The following is a 26,001-nucleotide window of genomic DNA, read 5'->3' as shown; positions in this document are numbered from 1 at the left end:
CTCTAATCGGACGGTACTAGTTTTCGTCATTATTTAGAAATTAAAGAACGTTTTATTAGTGTTAGAGTTTAGTTAAACGAAACTACGTTAAATTATCATTACAGTAAAGTAATATGAACTGCATAAATATGTTATTTAATGCTTTAAAAGCCAAAATCATTGTGCGAGTAAGGGCCATGCACGGGTTAGATTGCCGTTTCAACTCTTTTTTTTTACTTCTATTTGTTAAACACACACTTCATTCTAATAAAAACTGAAAGATTACTTACGAGTACATAATATGCACTTCCCAGTTCTTCTCAGCAAATAACTCTGTTTTATAACTTTTTAAAACTCTTTTAAACTGCGCTGTCCTTACTCGTCGCGGCCGTTTTTTGAAGTGAGATTTCGCATTCCGTCCTTGTCTACCGAGAACTCAAATGACGCTTGCTAGCTGTCTTGTTCTACTTAGACGCGTTTTAATAGGATAGACAAAGACAAAAGAAGTTTTATCGCTGTGTTTGCACATTAAATATGTGAGGGTACCCATCGCCCCGGAAAGGGATTGCGCACAGTATCGAAATTTTGAAGTGCGCCCCCTAGCGGGATTCGCCACTGGTGAGGGGATAATGTTAGTATAGATTATGTGCACACTGCACAGCTGTTTTTGGGTATTTTGATTAATTAAGGGCCGCGCTACACCGGAATGGCAGCGGCGAGGCGAGCACTTTCAGCGCTGCCATTCCGGTGTAGCGCGGCCCTAAGAGGGGTACCACTTACCAGGGTTTTAAAAAGTTTTTAAATTTGACACACATTTTGTTGACACCGCGCGCTATAAACTAAAGTCCACGTGGACGAAGTCGCGGGCAACAGCTAGTACAGATATATATTGGTCCCCTCGTGACCACGGCCGTTGCAACACGGCCGAAACGTCGAGAAAAAGTATGTACTCGTAGTAGCATTACTACTTAAATAAGTCGCGTTAAGTCCCGATTAAAAAGTTTAATTAGGCACTTAAAATGTTCACAAAATACTCAGTTGTATTTATGCTTTAAATTAAATGAATCATTATAATAATAATAATAATAAAACATTTATTCAACACACATTCACACCACACTAAACTTAAATACATAAAAATATATTTAACATTAAAAAACAAAGTAAACTACAAACACAAAAAGAAAAATAATAATAATAATAATAAGGACATAAAAACTAAAATTTACCTTGCTACACTATCACTAGGTCGTAGTAGTGAAAGGCAGTGCGATGCGAATATACCGTCGAAAGGGATTCCACTCAGGCTATGATCACGGTACAGGTTATAGTCCTGCACCGTGATCCCTGGTATTCTGTGGATCCTGAGTAGTTGTCAAGCGACTGACAGACAACAAGCAGTACCTATTAGAAATAAATAAGTAAATAAATACATACCATAATTACATATAATAATGCGCAAAATATTAATAATATAAAATGAATTAAATGAAATAACATTGAGATTTAGTATATGCGAAAGTGTTTAATATAAGTAAATAATAAAAAAAAATATGCAAATAAAACAATAAAATATCGAGTGGCCGATTAATTATAATAATAATTTATATTTTAGCTTCACCGGTGACTGGTGAGATTTAAACAAAGGGTGGCAGGCGAGGACGAGGGGAGTGCGAGGGTGTGCGGCGCCAGACTGGCGGTAAACACCTACGGACTATAATACACTATACAGGCGCGCGCGCCGCACCGCTGGCGGTTGGCCTCACACCGGCGTGGGCCTCGCACGGGGGCTCAGTGCTCACGCATGACGCAGCACAGCTGTTTATTATGGGGGGCTCCCATACAAAAAAACATATTTTTTAACCAATTTTTGCTCTATAACGGTACGGAACCCTTCGTGCCCGAGTCCAACTCGCACTTGGCCGATTTATTTTAAGATTAAAATAACTTAATACGATGAGAGAGAGAGACAAAAAAGCCTTTGCGTCTATGAAAAGCGAAAATAACTTTGTTATGATACTTTATCAAAATTAGAATTATCTAAATAAATTAAAGACATTGTAATAAAAGTCACGCAGATATTATGTAAATAAGATTTCTCTTAGTGTGTTTATTACGAAACATCGACTCTTAGACTTTTAACGGGACAATCTAAAATATGAGCAACAAGTTGTTCTATGAAATAAAGTATGTTTTATTTATTATTCCCTCTGATCAGATTAATATCTACTTAAACACCAAGCAAAGGTCGTGTCCTAGGTTCTAGAAAAGAATGAAAATAATTACATATTTTAAAGAATATAATAGCTAAACTCAACCTGCAGCCCACCAGGGCTTCACCATTAGCCGGCGAGAAGTTAAACCATTTTGAAATGTATGCCTACTGGCATTAACAAGACGGCTAGCGCGGCACTTAGGCCGGTATAAATAGTCAGTACTCAAGATACATCTCGGTGTCAAGACGCGATTCGGCTCTATGATTGGTCCTTTTGACAGCCAACCAATTACAGAGCCTGAACCGTACGTCTTGAGACCGAGATGCATCTTGAGTACTGACTATTTATACCGGCCTAGTATGACGTGGTATGACAATAATATAGAATACGAGTAGTTTACGTCACTAGTTCCTGTCTACGAATCGTTTCGTTGATGTCCAAAGAGAATGTCATATACTATGTTGATGTCTGAGTTGACTCTTGACACCCTAAATGGGGAGGCTTATGCCAAAAGAAGAAGAAGAAGAAGACTCTTGACACGTCGTTTCGTCAAAACACAGTGGTCCAGTCAACTTAGGCTTAAATTAGGTATGAACCTCGGAATTCGAGATACCCAGCTGTACGTCTGTAAATATGTGTATACTGACACCCTAAATGTTGTCTCAAAACCTACATATTATGGTAGGGTGTGCGCAACTATTAAATTTCAAGGTCAAAAGGTCACAAAAATTTTTTGCACTTTTTTTGTAAATATTTCATTTCCTATGGGTTTTTTGCTGTTTATATTTATTACCATAATGTAGAATACAAAATTCTCTACAACTTTTGTTAAAAAAAAAATTATACGGTGAACCGTTTCCGATAACGAGGGCGGAGAGCGCCCGGTCAAAAGTATCACTTCAGGTTAACCGACCGGTTGTTACCGGTCCTTTATAACCTATCCTTTAATGTCGTGAGACAACATTTAGGGTGCAATTATATACATATATTTACAGACTTACAGCTGGGTATCTCAAATTCTGAGGTGAACTTACTATATTAAGGGAGATCGCAGACGACAGACTTTTTGTGCGATCGAGTCTGCGGCGCCCATACAGTCGGCATGGCCGCGCCTTGCCGACTGTATGGGCGGCGGGCGCCCGCGCCGCGCGCCGCAGACTCGATCGCACAAAATTAAGTCTGTCGTCTGCGGTCTGCGATCTCCCTTAATTGGACTACAGCGTCCGAGGCGTTTGATTATAAAATGCGCGTAAAATGACGATTGTAGTCGGAGGCCGGAACCATCGCGCCGCGCTAATACGACGCACCTAAACGTCGCAAGTCGCAACTCGCAACGCAACAGTGGCTTCGTTACTTATGTATTATAATATTGTTACGAGTTATGATGGACTTAATGGTACTTGGATTTTTTTTCTGAAACTCCTAGGCAACATCAATCAATATTACTACGAAAATATTCGCCTCACGTTTACGTAATGAATTGTTTTTTGTTCTGCCTCTGGGTCATGGACAAACGGTAAACATAATATTATGTTAATTTATATTATACTAGCCGTTGCCCGCGACTTCGTCCGCGTGGACTTCAGTTTATAGCGCGTGGTGTCAACAAAATTGGTGTCAAAAGCTTTTTAAAACCCTGGTACCCCTTAAATCAAAATACCCAAAACAGCCGTGTAGTGTGCACATAATTTTTTTTTTTAAATTAAACTTTTTTATACTTACCAAATTTTAAAGCTTATAATAGCTTTACACAACTTAGCTGCATTACACAACTTTAGCTTTACCCATAAACTATTTAGTATTTATTATTGGTATGCTGTTGTTTCTGATACCTACGTTGGTAGGTGAGTTATTTGATAACGTGTAGGTATAACAATCGAAAGAATCGGAAAACTAAGTCTAGCATGGTACCACCTCTTATAGAAATACATATGAGCAAGCAATAGCGCGATCTAGGCGACTCTTAGCGCCATCTGTTATAAGTTTTGGAACTAACTTAATTTAAACAAATTTACGCATAAACACCCCGTTACAACCCCTTTTCCCAGTAAAAAAGTAGCCTATAATATTATGTCCTTTCTCAGGCTTTAGACTATCTGTGTACAAAATTTCATTACAATCGGTTCAGTAGTTTTGGCTTGAAAGCGAGACAGACAGACAGAGATACTTTCGCATTTATAATATTAGTATAGATTTTTGGATGATTGTAGGTATATAACGAGTTTGACATTTGTAATAAGACTAATAACTAATAAAGTAATAACTATAGTAAATATCGCAAGAGATTCGAATACTATAGGTCCTACTCCTCAGTCTGCTATGGCCTGTGCACTGTCCAGTGTCCACGTTGGGCCAACAGTATTTCGCCCGTATTATTTTATTGAAGTGACTAAATAAGTATGTCACCATGGCAACGTCCATCGCTATCCCGTCGCACAAACAATGCCCGTCGTCAGTCTCGAGTTGTAATAATTTACTATTATTTATTCAACAAATGCACTTATCAATATAAAAAGTACCCAGTAGCCGATTCTTAGACCCACTGAATATGCATATAAAATTTGGTTAAAATCAGTAAAGCCGTTTCGGAGAAGTACGGTGACTAACATTGTGACACGAGAATTTTATATATAAGAATATCTACTTATTTAAAATGAATTTTAAGTTCTGGTAATACAGCCTGGAAACAGGCAGATAGATGAACAGGCAGCGATGTTTAAGTAAGACCAAAACCAAGACTAGGCGTGCAAGACCAAGACCAAGACCAAGACTGGTCGTGTCTTGGTCTTGGTCTTGCTTTGCTCATCACTAATACTGATACCGGCACATTGCGACGACTACATTATGATTTTTCTTCATTAATATGTATTTAGTAGAAACGACGAACTCAATATTTCCTTTATAGTTGAAAATTGAAATAATAGTTTAAACAGTTGAAAGTTATTAGGAGTTTGAAAGTAGCAATTGAAAGTGACACAAAATAATAATAAAAACAATATATTATGTATTTTAATAATACCTAGAAATAAATGTATTGTGTGTATAAAATATAATAAAATGTTACTTAGTATACACTTGTAAAATGAATAATTTAATTAAAGGAAAATATCTTATTTCCATGAAAATATCGATGAAAATGAATTCGCATTGCGCGTGGCCAGCGCTCAGCCTGGGGTCCTGGGTTCGAGTCCCGCAGGCGGAACAAAAAGTTTTCAATGTTCCTGGGTCTTGGATGTGTATTAAAATAAAATTTCAAAAATCTTAAACATATTTTATGTATAATATTATAAAAAATCCAGAAATATATCGATGCAATGAACATTTTAGTTCTAATACGATTCAACAGATGGCGTTTTATTTTTTACTTTATTGTAACATAGAACTAATCATACTTATTAGTTAGTATGTTTTTGTTTATAGTTTTTAATACGTTAGAATATTATGTTTAATAATATAATCACTTGGTATAATAATAATCAATCTATCTTATCTTATAGAACTCCTACTGCATTTCTAATATATGTGACAAGTTGACAACAGAAGGCGCTCTTAAATAAAGGAGTTCGTGTACTGTGTTGGCCTATATTCCATCCAGAAAATATATCAATGCAATCAACATTTTAATTCTAATATTTGACACCGCGCGCTATAAACTAAAGTCCACGCGGACGAAGTCGCGGGCAACAGCTAGTATGCAATAATTTAAAATAGCTATGAATAATAAGTTATAATAACCCATGACATAGGAATTAACACGTTTTATTTTACGACTTATAATAAAATATGTGTCATAAATGTTTACAAAAACAAAAATATTATTACTTATATATTTTAATTTTCAAAGTAGGTAAGTACTTACGCGGTTGAATTTTTTTTCTTGCAGATGTTTCTTCTTAATAGTGATTAGTGATCCTCTATTTTGAAAATAACCTTAAAATAATTATCATAATATTATAGATCTTCTTAAAATATATAAAATTCTCGTGTCACAATGTTAGGCCGCGTACTCCTCCGAAACGGCTTTACTGATTTTAACCAAATTTTTTAAGCTTATTCAGTGGGTCTGAGAATCGGCTACTGGGTACTTATTATATTGATAAGTGCATTTGTTGAATAAATAATAGTAAATTATTACAACTCGAGACTGACGGCGACCATGCTTTGTGCGACGGGATAGCGATGGACGTTGCCATGGTGACATACTTATTTATTTATTTATTTATTTATGCTTTTTGCACAATGTTGGTACATAGGCGGACTTAATGCCAGATGGCATTCTCTACCAGTCAACCTTTAGGTGTCCAGAAACAAAATTGTGTAGGTGCCAATAGTGCGAAAGGATGAAGAAAATAAATAAAATAAATGAAGAGTAATCTAAATATAACTTAAGTCATAAGCAAACATTATACCTAATAGAGTGAGACTATTCTACTAAATACTATAAAAAAAAATATATAATACCTAATCTATTAATACAAAATATTATTTATTATTTTTACATAAAATATCAAAAGTACTTTATATAATTTAAAAATACTAGTACATATTATATATTATTTATTTATATACCTACTTATATACTTAAATAATAATATATAAGTATATTATATATATTTTATAAAATAATAATAATATATAAAAACTATCATAGATTACAATAATTATTTAATACTTTTCTGCCAATTGCTTCAAATAAAACTCACGCACTTTGCGCTTAAATGTGTCCCTGGTTTTGGTTAGCCTGATGTCACGAGGAAGAGAATTCCAGAGAATAATAGCCTGTACATTGAAAGACGAGTGGATGATGTCCGATCTATGAGAAGGGCAAGAAAGGAGTGCATTGTTAGAGGAACGAAGGGATTTATCATGAGTACTGGAACGGTATTGGAAGAGGGGGGTTAGGTATTTAGGAGCATTAGGATGATGCAACAAGGAGTAAAGCATACACAAGGCCCTAGTAGAGCGGCGCTGTCGTATTGGTAGCCAGTGTAGTTTAGAACGAAAAGTAGAGACATGATCGAATTTGCGTAGATTGAAAATAAATCTTATACAGTTATTGAGTAGGCGATCAAGTTTATTAAGTTTGTCAGCGTTTAGGTCAAAATAGCACACATCACCGTAGTCAATGATGGGAAGGATAAGTGACTGGACGAGCATTAACTTGACTGAAGAAGGAAGGAAGTTTTTAAACCGATAGAAGGATCGCAGGATACCAGTGACTTTGCGAGAGACGTGTGAGATTTGAGCCTGCCAAGTTAAGGTCGAATCAATGTATAATCCAAGGTCCTTGACGTTCGAACTAAATGGAATGACACAATTATTATAGATTACTGGTGGAACGGCACTTTGATCAACCTTGCTTAAATTTCTAGCACTACCTAATAAAATGGCTTGGCACTTAGCTGGATTTTTATTTAGTCACTTCAATAAAATAATACGGGCGAAATACTTTATATGGCAAAGAAACGTTTGCCGGGACAGCTAGTGCTTGTATTCTATATATTAATACGTGAGTCAAAAACTTTGTCTCCCTTTTGACGAAAAATGGGGAAACGTAGGTGAATGAAATTTTGCACAGTTATAGTTTATATGGTGAAGGAGTGCATAGAGCTAATATTATTTTGAAATTATGCTTTTATCATACATTTTTTTAACAAATAAAACATTACACACACTACAACACACACACTAGGAAAAATGACAGATTTTTGAGTGAGAAGCTTATACATACGAATTAAACTCTTTTATTTATGGTTGAAGTCTGTTGACAAGGTGACAAATTGAAAATGGATTATAGTTTTTTTTATTGAATCTTAGATACTATTAATAGACAATGCTTACACGGCCAGTCTGAGATCAGCTGAGTCCCAGAGACAGGAGTTGAAAAAAATATGATAAAGTCAATATTTTTTTACAAAATAAAGGTAGTAGAGGACTACTACCTTTATTTTGTAAAAAAATTTTGACTTTACATTAGGAAATGTCTTTGAAACTGAGGTCGAATTTCGACCATTGGGCGATCTCTAGTATTAATTAAACAGAAACGTGACATCTTAAATCGGACCTATCCTCGTTATGCAGATGATACAGATTCGGTATTATGATAAAATAAATTAAAATATTTACTTTTTAAATCCAAAGGTCGTTTTTTGAATCACTTATGTATATGTTTCAAGAACCTGATATTCGATAATATATTATCCACTCATTTCACAGTTGCGCTTATCGCGGCGTAGAGAGCGGAGTCTTAACTGAGCGCGTTATTATATTTTTGTGATTAAAGTTGTAAGTAAAGTTGTAGCTGCAGTTGCGGTTAGTGGTTAACTCTTAGCGGTTGCGTGCTGCCGTAAGGTAGGCAGGTGTTTATTTAAACTTAAAGAAGTGAATGAATTTTTTTTATTAAATAAATAAATAAATAAAGTGAATGAAGAAATTGAATCGCCATTAATAAACATTTTAGAATTAAAAGTGAAATTAATTTTTGTTTATTTTTCTGAAATATTTTGCATATCAATAAAAATGAAAAATATTATTATCTCACCAATAATTTACAAAATCATAAATTACATTTCCCGCTGCTGGTTCAGGTAGCGTCAAAATATACTTAAGTACCTCAAAAAATAGTTTGAAAGCGTTTCAGAAGACAAACTTAATATTATGTTAATAACTTATTAGTTATTACCAATAATATTATATTATGATAGGTATCCCACCTTTTTATATACAGGGTGTAACAAAACTAAGTGATAATACTTTTAGGGTGTGTATGGGTTTCTTGTAGAGTTCACCGTGAAAGTAGCAGCGCTAAAAGACGATTTTTTTTTGTGATTTGTATGGGCAAGCGTCACGAGTTTTCCCATACAAAAATGAAAAAAAAACTTCCGTTTTCAGTGCTGATACTTTTACAGTGAACTCGGGACTCGAACACACCCTAAAGTATTTTCACTTAGCTTTGTTACACTCTGTACAATATGTATAATTATTTGCCAAAGTCATACTGGGTGCAATAGTCGGGACAAAAGTGGAGTTGGATAGGTACAATGAGGATTCGCATATTATACGGATTTTTTTAAACGTTTTTTTTAAATATTATGATCGTGTTATACAATGGATCACGTTCTATGATAATAATTAACGTAAATGATCACGCCTTCGATAACAACTTTAGCCATGATTATACCTGCACGTCAACAGCTTTGTCCACACTGTGCCTTTTTCTGTTCGTCAAGGGCATGCGCTATAGCGCAGTAAATAGCGAACGTGAAGCATGCCCGTGACGCATGCCCCCTGACCCTTGAGAAAAAACGGCAAGTGCGAGTTGGACTTGCCCATGAAGGGTTCCGCAGCAGCAATAAGGCTTTTTTATTTTTTTATTTCTATGAAATTAAAAGGTTTTTGATTTATTTTTATATTTCAGTTGATTTAATGAAAGTTAAATTAAGGTTTACCATTTATGACGTATAAAAAAACTATTTGCTAGATCTCGTTCAAACCAATTTTCGTTGATAGTTTTTGTAGTAATGTACTTATATCATATATATATATTTTTTTTACCAACACACATTTTACCAATATGAGACCTATCCATAGAAACCCCACACGCATAGGTTAGATGAAAAAAAAATTTGTTTCAGTTGTACCTATGGGGACCCCTAAAATTTTTAATAATTTTTCCATTTTTGTATCAAAATCTTAATGCGGTTCACAGACTACATCTTCATACCAAGTTTCAATAGTAGCTCTAATAGTTTCGGAGAAAAGTGGCTGTGACATACGGACAGACAGACAGACAGACATGACGAATCTATAAGGGTTCCGTTTTTTGCCATTTGGCTACGGAACCCTAAAAACAGCCTATAATCCTTTACGTGGTCTACTTCTTACCTGTGCCAAATAACAGGAAAATTCCTCCAGTAGTTCGTGAGATAAGCCCTTTCAAATAATTTCCCCCGTTTTTTCCACATTTCCCTCTATTTCTTCCCTCCTATTAGTCGTAGCGTGATAAAATATAGCTTATAGCCTTTGTCAATAAATGAATCGATGATTTCTAAAACAACATAACTAACATTTTTGTCGAAATCGAGTTTATAGCGATTTTGGATTTAGTCTATGACCATTAATAAATTGTGCATTAAAACAACACAATTGCTTTGCGTTTTCTATGTAAATTGAACTACTGAAAATACCGCTTAGTGTTAGAACAACATAACTGACTGACATTTCTCTTCGGTGATTGTTAGAACAACACAAGTGCATACAATGGGGATTGTCCATTTTTTTAAATTTTGCTCATTACAAAAACATTTCGAGGAATAAGGTCAGTGATCGTTTTTCTGTATTTAAACGAAAAAAATACCCATTAGTTACTTATATTTTTGAACAAATACGTTTAACCCAAGTTTAACCTTTGTTTGACCTTCAATGGCGTAAATTAGCAATAAATTCGACCAACATTACGTTTCGAACTTTTGGTACCGATAAATATAAAAAAAATCAAAAAATTAATTTCCTATGTCCCTGACACCTTTAAAGACTTCTATGATGAAATTTTGGACTGGCCAACCACAACAGTAGAAACTGTAGATGAAGTGGGAGATGATGCATAACTATAAAAGTAGGCATAGGCAATAGCAACATTATGTTATGATTTTAAGATTAATAAAGTTGAATAAATATGAGTATTTGAGTTATTATTTTATGTTACAGTAGTTTCTTGGGTATCAAAACAACACAAGTAACAGATTTAATGTCAAAAGCACATAAGTGAAAAACTTTATTATCCATTTATTTATACTAAAATAAAATAAAAAGATGTATAAAAATACATTATTAGGAGCTATATATACAGAAATATAAAATATAATATACATAATTATAAATTACTTGCATTATCAAAAATTATCCAGGTTTTTGTGTCTCCTGAAAATTTTACTTTTAGTTACTTATGGTGTTTTAGAAATCATTGATTCAAATGGACTATCTAACACTGAAAGAATTTTTCAAATCGGACCAGTAGTTCCTGAGATTATCGCGTTCAAATAAGCCCTTTCAATTAATTTCCTCCCGTTTTTTCAACATTTTCCTCTCTTTCTTCGCTTCTATTAGTTGTACCGTGATAAAATATAGCCTGTAGCCTTTCTCGATAAATGGACTATCGGACCAGTAGTTCCTGAGATAAGCGCGTTCAAACAAACAAACTAACAAACTCTTCCGCTTTATAATACTAGATGTTCCGCGCGGCTTCGCCCGCGTAATTTAGGAATATCACGGAAACCGTACATTTTTCCGCAAAAAAATAAACCTATGTCCTTTCACGTGGTCTATTCTTCATGTGTGCCAAATAACATAAAAATTGCTCCAGTACGTTCAAATAAGCCCTTTCAAATAATTTCCCCCGTTTTCTCCACACTTTCCTCTCTTAGCTCTTATTTGTCTTAGCGTGATAAAATATAATCTATAGCCTTTCTGGATAAGCAGGCTATCTAACACTGAAAGAATTTTTCAAATCGGACCAGTAGCTCTTGAGATTAGCGCCTTCAAATAAGCAATTTCAAATAATTTCTCCCGTTTTTTCCACACTTTCCTTTATTTCTTCGCTCCTATTAGTCTTAGCGCAATAAAATATATCTTATAACCTTTCTAGATAAATAGGCTATCTAACACTGAAAGAATTTTTCAAATCGGACCAGTAGTTCCTCAGATTAGCGCGTTTAAAATTCAAATAAACCCTTTCAAATAATTTCCCCTCGTTTTTTCCACACTTTCCTCTATTTCTTCACTCCTACTAGTATTAGCGTGATAAAAATAGCCTATAGCCTTCCTCGATAAATGGGCTATCTAACCCTGAAAGAATTTTTCAAATCGGACCAGTAGTTCCTGAGATTAGCGCGATCAAATCAACAAACTCTTCCCAATTATAAGTATAGATCATTATAATATTAGTATAGATTAGTATACAGTGTGTAACAAAAATAAGAGATAATACTTTAGGGTGTGTACGTGTTCCTTGTAGTGAGTTCACTGTGAAAGTAGCAGCGCTGAAAGACGAAAAAATTTTCTCACTTTTGTATGGGGAAACTCGTGACGCTCGGGCCCCTGCCCATACAAAAGTGAAAAAAATGTTTTGTCTTTCAGCGCTGCTACTATCACAGTGAACTCTCTACAAGGAACACGTACACACGTATTCATATTCATGAAAATCGTTGGAGATATATATAATTGGAATCTCGGAAACGGCTCCAACGATTTTCATGAAATTTAGTACATAGGTATGGGGTTTCGGGGGCGATAAATCGATCTAGTTAGGAATCATTTTCAGAAAATATCATTTTATTCGTGTTTTATCGAATACGAGCAAAGCTCGGTCAAACAGCTAGTATTTTTAATATGTCATTAGCAGTAGAAAAAGTTCACTATCTCTAAAATTTAAATGTCTGGCAGTAGCCAGCTGCCAGTGGTATCGCGTTGAAGCAGTGACTTTTTCTTGTATGAATCATAATGTGAAATCATGACATAGGGAAAGCAATGAATGATTAGCATAAAAAAATATAATAACAAATAACATACTTTTACTTTTGGAAATTATATAAGTACTGTACTCGGCGAAACATGGCGGTAGCAGTCATTGACTCCCTGTCAAAAACTTGTCATTTTCTATACAAAGCCACAATTGACAATGAAGTGTCAGATATTTACCGGAGGCCCAATCCCCTACCCTATTCCCTTCCCTACCCTCCCCTATTCCCTTCCCTTCCCATCCCTACCCTCCCCTATTACCCTATTCCCTCTTAAAAGACCGGCAACGCACCTGCAGCTCTTCTGATGCTGCGAGTGTCCATGGGCGACGGAAGTTGCTTTCCATCAGGTGACCCGTATGCTCGTTTGCCCCCTTATTTCATAAAAAAAAAGATGTCGTCTATTGCGGCTTTCTAAAGAAAATTACAAGTTTCTGACAGGGAGTCAATGATTGCTACCGCCATGTTTCGCCGAGTGCAGTAATAGACGATAAGAATTTTAAAAAAAGTAAACATTGCAAACATGTTCTGCTAGCATTTAAATAAAACATTTTTTGTTTTAACTTGCGAAACTGAAGTTTTGCCGGTCTTAAAAAGATAATCTATACTTCTATACTAATATTAAAAATGCGAAAGTATCTCTGTCTGTCTGTCTGTCTCGCTTACACGCCAAAACTACCGAACCGATTGTAATGAAATTTTGTATACAGATAATATAAAGCCTGAGAAAGGACATAGGCTACTTTTTGACTGGAAAAACGGGTTGTAAGGGGGTGAAAATGCGTAAATTTGTTCAAATTAAGTTAGTTCCAAAAATTATATAATTTAATATGGGTAAAGTTGTGTAATTATGGGGCTAAATAAGCTTTAAAATTTGGCATAAAATATAAAGTTTAATTTTTAAAAATGAAATATTATGTACACACTGCACAGCTGTTTTGATTTAAGGGGTACCAGGGTTTTTTAATAAAAGCTTTTGACACCAATTTTGTTGACATCACGCGCTATAAACTGAAGTCCACGCGGACGAAGTCGCGGGCAACAGCTAGTACCAATTATAAAACTTCAAAATATACCGAGATTTTAACGTCATTAAGTTAGCTGTAACTACCTACCTTATAGCTGCAGACCGTTAAAATATTTTCTTGGCTCTATATCAGCAAAATTAAATATTAATCTATACTCTATACTAATATTATAAATGCGAAAGTATCTCTGTCTGACTGTCTGTCTGTCTGTCTGTCTCGCTTTCACGCCAAAACTACCGAACCGATTGTAATGAAATTTTGTATACAGATAGTCTAAAGCCTGAGAAAGGACATAGGCTACTTTTTTACTGGAAAAAAGGGTTGTAAGGGGGTGAAAATACGAAAATTTGTTCAAATTAAGTTAGTTCCAAAAATGCATAATAGATGGCGCCGTGCGTCTCTTACATCGCGCTAACGCTTGCCCAACATCTTTTTATAAGAGGTGGTATCATCATACTTTTGAGTGTCGATTTTATGCGACTGATATATCTTTTTTACGTTATTTAATAAGTCAGTACTTAATATTATATAGTGACGTAACCTTAAACCTATCAATGATAAATAGTTTATGGGTAAAGTTGTGTAATTGGGGGGCTAAATAAGCTTTAAAATTTGGCATAAAATATAAAGTTTAATTTAAAAAAAAAATGAAATATTATGTGCACACTGCACAGCTGTTTTGATTTAAGGGGTACCAGGGTTTTTTTTATAAAAGCTTTTGACACCAATTTTGTTGACATCGCGCACTATAAACTGAAGTCCACGCGGACGAAGTCGCGGGCAACAGCTAGTTTAGAAATAATCTAATACAATGAACCATTTGCTTGCATTTGCATGCCTTAACCATTTTGTAGAAAACACTACGTACTCGCACTTGAATGTATATTTTTCATATACCGAGATTAAAAGTTAATTTAATGAGATCTTACTACTTAAGATACTTTCCTTAAGATTAAGATAATTTCCCCCGTTTTTTCCATATTCTCCTTTAGCGTGATAAAATATCTGCCTATAGCATTCCTCAATAAATGGGCTATCTAACACTGAAAGAATTTTTCAAACCGGACCAGTAGTTCCTGAGATTAGCGCGTTCAAGTTAGTCTTTTCAAATATTTTTCCCCGTTTTTTTCACATTTTCCTCTATTTCTTCGCTCCTATTAGTCTCAGCGTGATAAAATATAGCCTATAGCCTAACACTGAAAGAATCATCAAAATCCGTTTGCGTAGTTTTAAAAATTAAAGGGAACAAATGGGACATGTGGGAAAAAAGCGACTTTGTTTTATAATATTATGTATACAGTATAGATGTACATAATATAGATATAGATAATTCATATTATAAGGTGTACTAGAGATCGCCCAATGGTCGAAATTCGACCTTTGTATCAACGACATTAGGACTACTACCTATATTTTGTAAAAAAATATTGACTTTATCATATTTTTTTCAATTCGTGTTTCTGGGACTCAACTGATCTCAGACTGGCCGTGTAAGCATTGTCTAATAGTATCTAAGATTCAATAAAAAAACTATAATCCATTTTAATTTGTCAAGTTGTTGTCAACAGACTTCAACCATAAATAAAAGAGTGTAATAATTCGTATGTATAGGCTTGTCACTCAAAAATCTGTCATTTTCGTAGGTATGTGTGTTGTAGTGTGTGTAATGTTTTATTTGTTAAAAAAATGTATGATAAAAGCATACTTTTAAAATAATATTAGTTCGATGCACTTCTTCACCATATAAACTATAACTGTGCAAAATTTCATTCGCCTACGTTTCCCCATTTTTCGTCAAAAGGGATATAAAGTTTTCGGCTCGCGTATTAATATATGGATTTTTCTTCCGCGTTTTTGCTATTTTTGGTCTATCGGAAAACCCGTCATGGAATTCACTATTTTTGTCAGGTGTCACAAAGATTGTTTGTGTCTAGACTAATTATATTTAAGTGTCTAGACATCATCTTCAACGATCTCGAGAATTTTCCATGACAACAAGTGTTTTTTTTTTATGATACACGTGTCGTAAAATGAGAGACAAAATAATTTATTAATATAGGTAGTAGTCCAACTGTCATTGAAACTAAGGTCGAATTTCGACCATTGAGCCATCTCTAGTTTATCTAATTAGGCTCCGTAGTTATAGTAGTTAGTACCACTAGTTTTTGATACTTTTTATATGGTCAATGAATGTACATTTATAACGTGTTTTACACTACTGACAACATCATCTCAGTTACTTTCAAAGGAATTTGAAAGAAAAAATCCTTTATACTTCTCCGAATACTTTTTTTTAGTTGATCGAACTTTAGATAAATTATTGGTCCAATCATTTATCTAAGTGATCGAACATTACTCAATAATTTATGAAGTCTTCTTAGCCGTGATAGTTTTCCTTTTATATTCAGCATATTATTATGTAGGGCTAAGGGCAATAAACCAATTTTGGCGCAACATACTTGAAGAAACAGAGAGATATTAATATGTTCATGGAGTTCAAAAATCTATACTAAACTCTACTAATCTATATATATAAAACTCAAAGGTGACTGACTGATTGACATAGTGATCTATCAACGCACAGCCCAAACCACTGGACGCATCTGGCTGAAATTTGGCATGCAGGTAAATGTTATGACGTAGGCATCCGCTAAGAAAGGATTTTGATAAATTCCAACCCCAAGGGCTTCAAATAGAGGGTGAAAGTTTGTATATAATAATACTTCTTAACGCCAGCGAAGCCGCGGTAAAAGCTCGTATAATATAATAATATAAGTGTAGATAAAGCTGAAGAGTTTGTCTGTTTGATTGTTTGAACGAGCTTTTCTTTCAGTGTAAGATAGCCCATTTATCGAGGAAGGCTATAGGTTATATAATATTAAGCTAAGATCAATTGGAGTGAAGAAACAGAGGAGAATGTGGAAAAAACGGGGAAAATTATATGAAATTGCTCTACTAGAGCAATTTTTATGTTATTTGAATTGGCACACATGAAGAATGCACCACGTGTAGGGACATAGGCTATTTTATGCGGAAAATTTTACTGTTTTCGTCTAATTCCTAAATTACGCGGGCGAAGCCGCGCGGAACGTTTAGTTGTTGGATATTTTGACAATCAGCATCACCCAAAAGGGTGATAGGTACAAAAGGCCCGTCAACTAATTACTAAAAGCTATTTTTTTTCAGATCGCAGGCATGGTGTAGATCCTGACTCCTTTGTGAATATTGAACTCCTACGCTTGCGTGTCTCAAGTGAGGAATCTTTAGTGCATGCGATGGTACATCTTTAGTGCATGCGAAGGAAGCACCGAATCATTGTTGTGTTTACCACAAAAACATACAGACAATACACAATAACATGTTTAAATAAAACAATAACATCATAAAAATAATTATTACTTATCATAAAAGTTTGTTTTTACAAAATTTGTTGTAGGTAAAAATGGAAAACAAAATGTCAGGAGACAATAATATAGTGCAGATAGATGAGAAGGACAAAGTGTGTGTGGAATTTGAAAACATTAGCTATATTTTGAATCAATTTAATTTTAGAACACTTCGATTGGGTAAGTACCTCATTTTTCAAACGAGAGAGAGTTATTATTAAGTGTAATAAGTACTTATCAAAACCAGCAAATATGTTTTTTTTTAAACTTGAGAATTGAGATTTAAAGTGTACCTACATGAGTGTCGCATGACCTACTTTTTAATTTCCTTCTACTTACTTTTCTGACCCAGCTTTTCTTAGTCTCTCTAGGTCTCTAGCATAGCAGTACAAATAATCCATGCACTTACACCCACAACCTAAAGTGGGTTGTGGATGTAATTGGTGGAACCCCGAAATTTATAAGCACCAATATAATATTAATATTATGTAAAATAAAACAAACAGTGGCAGCTTAGTGGCAGGAAAAAAACTGGTGATAAATAATAATAGCATTATGAATACAACAATCATTTTGTCATTAAATGAAACAATTATCTAAATGTAAATATTGCGGTCAGAGACCTCTAATTGTTGCCCTTTACCTATTACTCGGCAGTGAGTTTTTTAAACCGAATAACTAAATTTTAACTTCAAATTAATATGTTTTTGTTTTAGAAAAAAATATATGTAATGCAAATAATCTTGGAAATAATATTATATAAGTACAATAAACCATAGTTGGAAATACATATTGTAAATGTTTACGTAAGCTCAACGTAAGCTTGTATTTTTAAATTTAGGTATTAATAGCCGTTTTTATTGAACTATAATTATTATTGCAGATAAGAAAGAAATTTTGCAAGGAGTGAGTGGATGTTTCAAATCAGGCGAACTGACGGGCATTATAGGACCGTCGGGAGCTGGAAAAACTACTTTACTGAATATACTGGCTGGCTATTCGTAAGTATTAAAAATCAAATTAAATAACAATAAACTAAACTGTACATTTTACAAATATGAAATAACTACCATGTTTCACGTATTTCAAGCCAATTAGATGCAATGATTTAAACTTACGTGATTATAATTAAAATATGTATAATATAACCTTTTGATCATCTTCATTATAATTTATAGACATAATATTTAATATTATATTATAATGAAGATGGTCAAAAAAATTGTTAATAAGAGTAAAATGAAAAATGATTATTATACTTAAGTACCAAAAATTCTTAAATAATAAGTGTTATGTTTTTTGTATAATATGTATTATACACCTACATTGTAAGTGAATAAACTGTGCATGCAATCAAAACTGCTCTTCGTTTTTGTACGTTTAACGTGCCGCCGATAAAAAATATCATTAAGTATTGTAGGTTGGCAAACTACAGAAACATACGTGGGAGGGACATTTACGTGGGAGAGCCATGCTTCGGCACAAATGGACCGGCTCGACCGGAGAAATACCACGTTCTCACAGAAAACCGGCGTGAAACAGCGCTTGCGCTGTGTTTCGCCAACTGAGTGAGCTTACCGGAGGCCCAATCCCCTACCCTATTCCCTTCCCTACCCTCCCCTATTACCCTATTCCTTCTTAAAAGGCCGGCAACGCACCTGCAGCTCTTCTGATGCTGCGAGTGTCCATGGGCGACGGAAGTTGCTTTCCATCAGGTGACCCGTTTGCTCGTTTGCCCCCTTATTTCATTAAAAAAACCCTATTATCATTCCTTGATTTTATTCATGCTAATCTAACTTACAATTAACTCGAGTTTTAAATTAAGTTATTTTTAAATTCTTTCTTTCGTCACATTAATCATTATAATAAAATAAAAAGTAGGATATTTTAATACAGGATTAAAGTTCACATGGATCGGCATAAATACTAAGTAGGTATTAATGCTAATTAGATAATTGCCAACAATAATTGGACCTATTTTACTACATGACCAATACTAGGTATTTTTATATGTAATGAGGATAAGGTCGTTACACATTTAATAAGGTACGAAATAAACAAATCGATAACCTACGGGCCATTGTCGGCTGTCTGAGTGTTGACATCCCCACAAGGTTGCACTAAACCAGCTATCCCCAAACCGCGGCCCGCGGGCCGCATGCGGCCCACCGGGACTTTATTTGTGGCCCGCGTGATGTTAAACCTTTTTGAAATTCTCGTCCACTGGCATAATAATGTAAAGTCGTCGTGAAAATCGTGAAATTTTTTCCACTTTTAAATCGGTAATTTATGAAGAAAGTTATTTTTTAACCCTAAAATTTTGTTGTTGCGGCCCGCGACATCAAGACCAAAACATGTTTGTGGCCCGCATGAAAAAAAGGTTGGGGAGCACGTTACTAAACTCTATCCGTGTTGTCTAGCAGCGATTCACTAGACGTGTGACGTCACAATTTTCCATGGGGAGGGTGAGGGTCTCACAATTTTTTTTAAACGGGCTTTGGCCCACCACACATTCCCACCACTGTATCTCCTGTGTCGCCAGGATCGACAGCGGCATCCAACCACGAAAACCCTTTGATATGATCTCAGGGAGCCCGAGGGACATGCTAAAGCTGTCTTGGGACCCGCAACGAAATTAATCAGAAGAAAATAGTAGGAGTAGGAAGAATTCCAGATTCCCTCCCCAATATAAAGCGGGAGACAGCACAAAGTTGCAGTGACCGAAAGTCAAAGAACTGAAGGGGAGAAGCACCACGGGAATTTTACGTTAATAATAATAGTGACTACTATGCTACAGCTAAATTAATTTATTGTGTTAGACTGTTGCCAATAGTAATTGTGACAAAAACGCTTGAAGGCACGGAAGTTCCTAGCGCTGTCCACGAGATCACCGTAGTATGCGACACCAGATGTGCAGAGTAGGTTGTTTAGCATTGTAGTTCTTTCGTCCTGCCAGAGACTGCACTCCCAGAGAACATGATGAGCTGTTTGTTCAAACATGTTGCCTTCGGTCGAGCACTCGCACATGGGTGATGCTACCAGATTAAATCCGTAGAGTTTGGCCTTAAAATTTCCATGACCGGTCAGGAATTGAGAAACGCAGTGATCAATATCCATCCAATGTTTGGATAGTCGTTCACGAATATTAGGGAAAAAATTATAAAGATGTCGCCCTTTGGTGGAACAGTCCCAACGCGTCTGCCATTCGGAGATTAGGCTTTGCAAAGAGTTTTCTAAAGGTTCAAACAATCTTGCTATTTTATTTCTATCGCGAGCGCTTAAAAAGAACGGGTTGTCAATGTTTTTGTTATGATAGTACATTGTCGCACGACGCTGAATCTCAAGGTCAACGGGTAAAACTCCGGCTAACACGGGCAAGGCTTCGGTGCTTGTGGTTCTGTAAGCTTTGCACAAGAATATAAGAGCAAGACGTTGGCTTTGTAGCAACTTGCGACGAGCCGCGCCGATAGTTGCTCTGTCGGCCCACACGGGGGCCCCGTAGCAAATGCTACCAAGGTAAGTAGCAGTGTAAATTAATTTTAGGGTTTTGAATGAAAGGCCCCATGTCGAAGTAGATATTTTGGTAAAGGAGTAAAAGTTGCGTTTCGCTTTCTCACCGGTTTGAATTATATGTTCTAAAAATGTAAATTTATTTTCTAAGTAAAAACCAAGATAACAGAGCGACTGTTTGCGTTTAACGTTAATATTGTCAAATTTAATGCTAGGGGAAGATATAAGGGAACCTTTTAAAAGAATTTGGTAAGTTTTTTGCGCGGCGAATTTCAGACGATTACGCTTACCCCAGTCAGATATTAAATTAAGACTACTGTTGGCTTTAGACTCAATTTCGGAACGCGAGTTTGCTTGAACGATAAGAAACCCGTCATCGGCGTAACCAACTAGTATACAAAGCGGTGGAAGTGGAAGACTTAACAAATCGTCGAATCCGATGTTCCATAATTTAGGCGAAATTACCGATCCTTGAGGGCAGCCGCACGTTAAATCTTTGACATGTGTACAATGTCCTAGACGAAGCTTAGTTTGACCGTTAGAAAAGTAAGAATGTATTATAGAATAAATATTGCAGTAACACCCTCGATTTTTTAGTTTTAATAGCACCATCGGCCACCAGGCATGGTCGAAGGCCCCGGAAATATCTAATGAAATAGCGACCACGTATTTAGTTTCCGACAAATTAACTATTTTTCTTACTTCTAACGCCGCGTCCACAGTCGATTTCCCGGCGGTGAAACCGAACTGGTGGCTATGGAATTTAGGGCCACCGGGTAGCAGGCGAGGTACGATGAGACGTTCTAGTAATTTACCTAAGCAAGGCAGTAACGTTATCGGACGGTAAGATTTTGGGTCGTCAGGAGGTTTGTTTCCCGCTTTAGGTATTAATTTTATGCAACCGGAACGCCAAATTTTTGGAAATATACCTGTTCGGTCGAACATAAGAGAATAAATTAAAAACTGTGCTCTTTATACAAATATATTCCAGTTTTAACAATTTTGATAACTTGATATACTTAATAGAAATTTTAATTATGAGCGTCCACGGCGGTTGTAGGTATCGAAGTGGGGCTCGCGGTGTACCTCGTACCGCGCCGCGAATGTTCTCGTGCGTGTGAGTGGGATGGAAGAGCGCCGACGGCCGCGCTCGACGATTGTGTAGGTGTTCGCAGCTAAGGCGCGAACATGCACCCGGCCCTGGAAAGCTTACGACTGCTTTCCAGCATCTTCATCAGGATTAGGCAGCCAGCAAATCCTATTTAGAGCACGGCGCACGTTGCCTCGCGAAGTAGCAATGTCGGCTACACGTATAGCGCCATCTGAGCCAGGAAAGGTTCGCTCCACCCGTCCGAGTCGCCAGTGCAAAGGTGGAGTTTCCTCCTTTAGTATGACCAGATCGCCCGCCTGCAGGTCCCGCCTTTTCAAACGCCATTTGGTGCGGGCTTGTAGCTCGGAGATATATTCCTGGCTCCAGCGATTCCAGAAGTCTTGCTTGATTTTTTGTATTCGCTGGAAATGATCAAGACGATTAATATTGGTCTCTTCGAGAGATGGAGATGGTAGCGCCTTCAATGGTCTTCCAATCAAAAAGTGGCCCGGGGTTAAGGGATAGAGATCGTTTGGGGAAGAACTTAGAGGAGATAAGGGGCGGCTGTTTAAAATGGATTCTATTTGAGCGAACAATGTTGAGAGCTCTTCGAAAGTTAAGTGAGTCTGGCCTAATATTCGCGTCAAATGAAATTTAGCTGACTTGACACCGGCTTCCATTAGGCCATTGAAGTGAGGCGCGTAAGCTGGTGAAAAACAAAATTCTATGCCCTCCTTGGTTGCAAAATCAGATAGAGCATCAACATTAGAGTCTATAAAATTCTTAATTTCTTTAGCAGCCGCTACATAATTGCCACCATTGTCGCAATAGATTTTGCGTGGAATGCCTCGTCGAGCAACAAAACGACGGAGACAAAGTATGAAAGCATCCTTAGATAGCTCAGACACTGCTTCTAAATGTATACATTTATACTTAAAACATATAAAAACACATAAATAACATTTAGTGATTTTACAACCACGACCCTTACGATCCGTGATCATAAATGGCCCAGCAAAGTCAGTTCCAACAATAACAAAAGGAAAATCTGGCGTAATTCTGTCGGACGGTAAATTACCCATTATATTCTTAGCTACTTCACCTTTAAACCTTCTACAAATGTTGCATTTTAATACGGTCCGGCGCGCTAAGTCTCTACCATTGATAGGCCAGAAACGAGTACGTAGAGATGCTAATAGAGCTTGAGGACCAGCGTGTAAAAGCTTGCGGTGTTCGTGTTCAAATAATAATTTGGTTACGTGATTTTTCGAGCTCAGTAAGATAGGATGTTTCATATCAAAATCATAGCTAGAGTCTTGGATACGACCACCTACTCGAATCAATCCATCATGAATAAATGGGTTAAGTGCTGCAACATTAGATTTAGGATTTAAAGCTTTCCCTTTTAATAATAAATTTAATTCCTTTGGAAACGACTCAGCCTGGGAAATGAAAATAACATATTTTAAACCTTGGTCAATTTCAGAAATTGTTAAAGAACCAGTAACTTTATTTTTAGGGTTTTTGCAATTGTACATAAATCTATGTATATAACCAAAAATATTTTGTATTGTGCTGAGCTTTGAGTATTTTTCAACATTAAAAATTGAAATATTAGAATTATTGTGATTGCTAATTAAATTAACCTTAATTTCTGGTAAATCGTTCGTCTCGATATTAGACTGAAACTGGGATGACGGCCATTCCTCCTCCGGTAACGATAAGAAGTGTGGGCCAAGCCACCAAAATTTTAAATTAACGATTTCGCTAGGATTGACTCCGCGACTTAAAAGATCTGACGGATTATCCTTAGTGGAAATATGCCGCCAAGAATTCGTTTCAGTAATCTCTCGAATGGCGGCTACTCTATTGGCTACAAATGTTTTTAGATTTTTAGACCCGACACGCAACCAAGCCAAAACAATACTAGAGTCAGTCCAGTAGAACGTTCGAGAGATTTTACAACGTAAAGCTTTGGTTACAGTAGAGCAGAGTTCAGCTGCAAGTAGAGCACCCGATAGTTCGAGACGAGGTATAGTACTAGGAGTAGATGCAGGAGCAACGCGTGATTTAGCGCAAAGTAAATTTACTTGTACCTGACCTTCGGCATTAGTCGAACGTATATAAATACAAGCACCATAGGCGCGTTGTGATGCATCACAAAAACAATGAATTTCATTATTTACAGAATTAGGAATAATTACCGGCCTAGGAATAGATAGAGACGCAAAAGATTGAAGACCATCAATAAAAGTCTTCCAGGATCTCGCAATCTCATTAGGGGCTGGTTCGTCCCAATCAAGTTTTAAAGACCACAGAGTCTGCAATAAAATTTTGGGAACAATAGTGCACAAAGATAGGAGGCCCAAGGGATCGAATAATTTGAAAGTTGTAGAAAGTATACTTCGTTTTGTAATAACAGTAGGAAGTTCTATTGCGATTGGAAACTTGAGAATATCTGATGAAGGATCCCAGCTCAAACCTAGAGTATTTGTTGTCTCGCTTACAATTAAATTATTGTTAGATTGCAAAGATTCAGCAGGCAACAATGTATGTAAATTTGAGTGGTACTTACGCAAATTAAAACCTGCTTGTGCGAGATTTTTTGAAATTGTCTGTTGAATAGAGCGGAGCTGAAATTCATCATCATGGCCAGTTAGGAGATCGTCGACCAGGAAATCGTTTTGTATTATATTTTTTATAATAGGATCGTTGCATTCCTCACCTATTTGCCAAAGACAACGAGTAGCAAGAAAACTCGAGCTAGCGAAACCGTATGTGACCGTATTTAGTCGCAACGTTTGTAAAGGTTTGTCCTCTGCATCGCGCCAAAGGATTAATTGAAAATTGCGATCAGACTCTGCTAACCAAATTTGTCGGTACATCTTCTCTATATCGGCACTTAAAATGTAGCGATATTGACGGAACCGAAGTAGAATATTAAAAAGAGAGTCTTGTATAGACGGTCCTACCATAAGAATGTCATTTATAGACAAGTTAGACGATTTCGTGCGGGCAGACCCGTCGAAAACAACACGAAGTCTAGTGGACTCGCTGTTCTCGCGGATAACCGGATGGTGAGGGATAAAATAACCGTTTACCGGTCGGTCAACGTCTGAAACTGAGAGATGGCCAAGATTAGCATACTCGTTTATAAAATCGACATATGCGGATTTGATTTCGGGTTGCTTCCTAAATCTACGCTCTAAATTCAGAAATCGTTTTTTAGCCATGAAATAGGAGTCCCCTAAACAGTCAAGAGAGGCAGAAAAAGGCAACTTGACGCAAAAACGCCCGTCCGCAGTACGTCTGGTATTTTGAATAAAATGATTCTCACAATCTCGCTCCTTATCTGTGAGTAAAGATTTTTGTGGCAAACTCTCTAATTCCCAGAATCTTCTGAGATCATTGTGCATTTGCGTTAGTTCATTATTACTATTTTGTTCAGTAATATTGGAAAAATTGCATTGAATTGCATTGCTATCAATGTGGCTGTCATGAGTATAGCGCATGGGACCTGCTATAAGCCAACCTAATTTAGACTGCCGTAGGATGGGATTTCCGGTCCCTATAGAGTGCTGATTGGGCAGCAAAATGTCCCAAAAAGTATCAGCACCGATAAGTAGTCCTACGTCAGCAGGCTTATTAAAGCTGGGGTCTGCGAGCTCAAATGACTTTAAGTTCAGACCTTTAATATTAATATAAGTCTTTGGTATTTTGCCCGTTATTTCAGGCATCACTAAGCATGTAATGTTTTTTGTAAATGAATTTAATCTAGATTTTAGTATAACATTACATCGCTCGGTGTTGATTTGTAAGGAATTGTTACCAATACCTACGATATTTTGAATATGAGAATTGAATGAATTTAAATTTAATTGTTGTTTTAATTTGCTTGAAATAAATGAGCATTGACTACCACAGTCTAATAGTGCTCTAGTGGTTATACACTTATTAGTGTTAGGATTAACGACTTCAATAAGTGCGGTACATAAAAGAACCTCTGATGAAGTCATCGCAGACATCGCGATAGATTCAGTATGCTTTGAGTTCGCTTTCGAACTACATAGAAGTGTGCTGTGTCGATCGTGACATATTTTACACGAACTATTTAGTCTACATCCGCGTAAATTATGCCCTACACGCAAACAATTAGTGCATAGCTTTAATTTACCTACAAGTGCAGTCCGATCATCAAATGACTTATCTAAGAATTGTGGACACTCATAAATTCGATGATTGTCTTTACACACCACACATCTGTAGGCAAAAGATTTT

General features: G+C 36.1%; 1 protein-coding gene across 1 annotated transcript in view; it reads left to right on the top strand.

The window, feature by feature from the left end:
• The first annotated feature begins 897 nt into the window (after positions 1-897).
• Positions 898-26,001, top strand: part of LOC121737983 (ATP-binding cassette sub-family G member 4-like) — a 50,936-nt gene continuing 25,832 nt past the window's right edge. Inside the window, exons 1-4 of the mRNA XM_042129741.1 lie at positions 898-921; positions 16,924-17,015; positions 17,174-17,303; positions 18,007-18,124. Coding sequence (XP_041985675.1) covers positions 17,013-17,015; positions 17,174-17,303; positions 18,007-18,124 — 251 coding nt within the window. The 5' untranslated portion in view covers positions 898-921; positions 16,924-17,012. The remainder of the gene's footprint in view (positions 922-16,923; positions 17,016-17,173; positions 17,304-18,006; positions 18,125-26,001) is intronic.

This window comes from Aricia agestis, chromosome 2, assembly GCF_905147365.1.
Source record: "Aricia agestis chromosome 2, ilAriAges1.1, whole genome shotgun sequence".
Taxonomy (NCBI): Eukaryota; Metazoa; Arthropoda; class Insecta; order Lepidoptera; family Lycaenidae; genus Aricia; species Aricia agestis.
The sequence above is the reverse complement of the archived record's forward strand: the minus strand, read 5'-3'. Positions and strand labels throughout refer to the sequence as shown.